This window comes from Sarcophilus harrisii, chromosome 5 (assembly GCF_902635505.1).
Source record: "Sarcophilus harrisii chromosome 5, mSarHar1.11, whole genome shotgun sequence".
NCBI lineage: Eukaryota > Metazoa > Chordata > Mammalia > Dasyuromorphia > Dasyuridae > Sarcophilus > Sarcophilus harrisii.
This window is the reverse complement of record NC_045430.1, coordinates 86,437,071-86,441,843: the sequence shown is the minus strand read 5'-3', so window position 1 is coordinate 86,441,843 and position 4,773 is coordinate 86,437,071. Positions and strand designations below refer to the sequence as shown.

The 4,773-nt window shown below is 33.8% G+C and overlaps 1 protein-coding gene across 1 annotated transcript; it reads left to right on the top strand.

Annotated features, from left to right (window-relative positions):
• Positions 1 to 250: 250 nt before the first annotated feature.
• Positions 251 to 1,204, top strand: LOC100924772 (olfactory receptor 6C74). The gene has a single exon (XM_031939488.1). It carries the CDS (start codon positions 266 to 268, stop codon positions 1,202 to 1,204), a length of 939 nt encoding a protein of 312 aa, XP_031795348.1. The 5' UTR covers positions 251 to 265.
• Positions 1,205 to 4,773: the final 3,569 nt, after the last annotated feature.

The window sequence follows — 4,773 nt, the reverse complement described above, 5'->3', positions numbered from 1 at the left end:
CCAGATTTGAAAAACAAGAGAAAAAATATGGAGCAGTTTCAAGAGCCATGTTTCTTCATTACAAGAATCTTACTTATTTGCATGCTATTCCCTTGTTTGGCAGATGTTTTGCTGTAAAAACTAAAAGTGAATAATTATGTAGATTAATTTTTCTAAACTTATACTACTGATGGGGTTTAGAGAAGAGGTTATAGCAAATCCTATATTTTATTTTGTCTTCTTCATTTCTGACCCTTTAAAATTTTTATTTGCACAGAAACCAGCTATGAGAAATCATACAACAGTGACAACTTTCATCCTCTTGGGACTGACTGATGATCCAGAATTACAAGTTGTAGTTTTTCTCCTTCTGTTTTTTACCTATTTGTTGAGTGTCACTGGAAACTTGACCATCATTAGCCTCACACTCCTGGATTCACATCTGAAAACCCCCATGTATTACTTTCTCCAGAATTTCTCATTCCTAGAAATTTCTTTTACATCTGTCTGTATCCCTAGATTTCTAGTCAGCATGATAACTGGTGACAGGACAATTTCTTACAATAGCTGTGCAGCCCAATTATTTTTTACTATCCTCCTTGGAGCAACTGAATTTTTCCTTCTAGCTGCCATGTCCTATGATCGCTATGTCGCCATCTGCAAACCATTACACTACACAACCATCATGAACAACAGAGTCTGCACCATGCTTGTACTCTCTTCCTGGCTCGCTGGGTTCCTTGTTATTTTTCCTCCAGTCATTATGGGTCTACAGTTAGATTTCTGTGCTGCTAACACTATAGATCATTTCTTCTGTGATGTTTCTCCTCTTCTGCAGCTTTCTTGTACAGATACACAGTTACTAGAACTATTGACTTTGATTTTAGCTATTTTGACACTTTTGGTCACACTAGTGCTAGTGATTCTCTCTTACATGAACATCATCAGGACAATTCTGAGAATCCCCTCCTCCCAGCAGAGAAAAAAGGCTTTTTCCACTTGCTCCTCCCACATGGTGGTTGTCTCTATCTCATATGGTAGTTGTATCTTCATGTATGTCAAACCTTCTGCAAAGGAAAGAGTGGCTCTAAACAAAGGGGTGGCTGTGCTAAGTACTTCAGTAGCCCCCATGTTGAATCCTTTCATCTATACCCTAAGAAACAAACAAGTAAAAGAAGCCTTTAAAAATATGGCCAAAAAGATTGAAGTTTTCTCAGTTAAATAAGGTAACGGTGAATGATGGAATGAAAAACTTGACTGAATAAAAAAAGGACTTCATCTCCTTATTCAGATGAATATCTCCTGCTTATGATTTCTAGCTCAATTGACTAAATCTAGTCATTTAAATCATCCTCCATGAAACTGAACCCTAGCTTTTTTTATTCTATATCTAGATGTCTGGCATTTTTGAAAAAAATTTCCTAATCAATATCATCCCCCTTTATTCTAATGTAATTTCTTTGGGAAAAGCTTCTTGGATGAAATCAAAATGAAAGTTAAATTTTCTTTTCTATCTTTTCTTCTTGTTTAAGTTTCTGAACCACAGATATTTTATTTGTTATATATTTGATAGAAATCTTAATCAGAGGTTGTTGTAGGTTTTGCTACTTAAAAAAACCAGAACTAAAAAATTTGCCTTGGTCAAAATCCAATTAACCATATACCCATCTGTTAGGTCCTTTTTTAATAACATGCTTTTGTATAAAATGTATTTTCTACCACACAGAAATGGAATCTTCTCTCTAAAACAGATGAAAATGTGATAGCGAAGTTTTATCAACTATGCATCTGTACTGACATACTATTTCATTTCCAGATGAAGCACACATTTTATTGTGTATACATCTATTGCAAAAGAATAAGAACATCTCTCAAAATTGAAATTGTTTTTGAATTAGAGTTGCTTTTCCCTTAATAAGATGTTGAGCTAATTCCTTTTAAATGTAGAAAATTTTACTCATTTAGATTCAGGGGTTCTATGAAGTCTATAAACTTGTTTTATATAACTTGCAGATGTTGTACCAATATTTGTTGCAAATAATAAATGTAAAAATTTTATGAAGAATTTGATGAAACTTTATACATTTAAAAATATTAGAAAATGTCATGATTTCAAGGAGATCATAGCCATAAGGGAGGATAATGAAGTAAAAGTTGGAAGATGTGGACTAAAAAATTATGAATTAGAAACAAAAAAAAGCATTCTAATGAGGAACACAACACAAAGGGAAGGTTTTAGTTCTAAGTTACACAGAAAGATCCCATGGTCCTTAGTGTACAGCAGAAAGATATTAATACATTTTCTTTAATATCATTTCTATGTGTAAAATCACTTAAATTTCTGAAGTTGAGTTCTTTAATTAGTGTCAAAGATTTTGGTGACAAAAACATTCTTTGTGAGTTTTCAACAGCTGAATTCAAAACCGAATTCAGCAATGGTTGTTCTGTTGTATCTCCACAAAGATTGCTTTCCAGGGTGATAGCTGAGGAGCACTGGAATGAAAGCATTGGGTTGGGGTTCTTGGGTTATGGGATGTTTCTCTGAAAATTTTGGAGAAGATGGTGGTCAAAGTAATGTTGCTGGTTTGACTTATATGGCACATGCTGCCTTCCAGGAAGATCTCAAGGTGTCTTATTGCATAAGCTATACAGAACAAAATTGGAAACAAAAGATATAATGTTCTGTTGAAGCAACTCCTTCCTAATCAATTTAAAAAAGGCTTTGATCCTGGAAAATTGGAAATTTTAAAAAGGTCTATCAACATTTTCTAAGGAAGCTTATTTGATGTAAATTGATTTTCATGGTGAGACCAAAAGAGGCTCCAAAAGTTTGAAACATTAAACATCATTTCTTTGCCAAGAGGAGAGACAATGGAGGACAAACCAGTTTTTACTTCAAATTGATTTATAAAAATCTATCAGTGGATGTCAGTGAAAAATCATGAGCAGTACTACTTCATAAAAGATTGAAAAGCAGTAGAAAAAAGAATATGTTTCCAAAAAAGTTTGGCAAGTAACCTAATCCATATTATTATCTCCCAGAGCATTTAAGTAAAAAACTTAAAAAAGAACAACTAGAAGATGAAAATCAGAGAAGATCTCTCAGTATTTCTCTAGAAGATTCTTTTCTCCATCAAGGACATTGAACCCAATATATTTAGACTGACATCTGAATATTTTATGTTTTGTATAAGAAGGAGAAAGGATACTAAAGAAAATAAAGATGGTAATGGAAGTATGGATGATAAAATATAGAGGGAAGGTCCATGAAAATAAAATGCTGAAGGAGCACAAGGCTCAATTCCCCTTTTTTTCCTTCCTTCCTTCCTTCCTTCTTTCCTTCTTTCCATCCTTCCTTCTGTCCTTATTTCCTTGTTTCCTTCCTTGTTTCCTTGTTTCCTTCCTTCTTCCTTCCTTGTTTGCTTCCTTTTATTTTCCTTTCCTACATCCTTCTGTTCCTCCCTCCCTTGCTTTCTTCCTCCCCACATCTCCTCTCACTTTTATCCCCTTTTTATATTTATTTATTTACTTTGCCCAAAAACCTCAATAGAAAAATTTTATGTAATTGATGTACATGCCAACTTTTCAATCTCTACAACATTCTTTTAAAAAGAATTACATTGAGGGCATTCTTGGTGAAAGTATGAGAAGGGAATAGGCAGACTTTTACAAATGGAACATAATTCCATTTTATTTTTATTTTTTGTTAAAGCTTTTTATTTTCAAAACATATGCATAATTTTCAACATTCACCCTTGCAAACCTCATGTTTCAAGTTTGTTTCCCTCCTTTTCCCCCATCCTCTCCCCTTTACTGAAAGTAATCCAAGATATGTTAAACATGTACAATTCTTCTATACATATTTCTACAATTATCATGCTGCACAAGAAAAATCAACCAAAAAAATGAGAAAGAAAACAAAATACTAGCAACACAACAAAAAAAGTGAAAATATGATGTTGTGATTCACACTCAGTCCCACAGTCCTCTGTCTAGGTGCAGATGGCTCTCTTCATCAGAAGACCATTGGAACTGATCTGAATCAGTTCACTATTGAAAAGAGCCATGTCCACCAGAATTGATCATTGTATCGCTGTGTACAGTGTTCTCTTGGAACTACTCACTTCACTTACCATCAGTTTATGTAATTCTCTCCAGACCTCTCTGAAATCATCCTGCTGATAATTTCTCTGAGAAAAATAATATTTCATAACATTCATATACCATAACTTATTCAGCCCTTCTCCAATTAATGGGTATCCATTCAGTTTCCAATTACTTGTCGCTACAGAAAAGGCTGCTACAAACATTTTTGCACCCGTGAATCCATTTCCCTTTTTTGTGATTTCTTTAGAATACTCGCCCAGTAGAGATACTGCTGGAACAAAGGGTTTGGGCATAATTCTAAATTGCTCTCCAGAATGGTTGGTTTACACCAACAATGCACCAGAATCCCAATTTTCCCACATCCCCTAAAACATTTGTCATTTTCTTTTCCTGTCATCTTTGTCAATCTGAGAGATGTGTAGCGATATCTCAGAGTTATCTTAATTTGTATTTCTCTGATCAATAGTGATTTAAAGCATTGTTTCACATGACTAGAAATGGTTTTAATTTCTTCATTTGAAAATTATCTGTTCATATCCTTTGACCATTTATCAATTGGAGAACGGCTTGAATTCTTATAAATATGTGACAATTCTCTTTATATTTTAGAAATAAGGCCTTTATCAAGACCCTTGAATGTAAAATATTTTCCCTAGTTTATTGCCTCCATTCTAATCTTGCCTGCAT

Coding starts and splice junctions, on each gene's coding strand:
- LOC100924772 (XM_031939488.1), top strand. CDS start 266: ATGAGAAATCATACAACAGTGACAACTTTCATCCTCTTGGGACTGACT.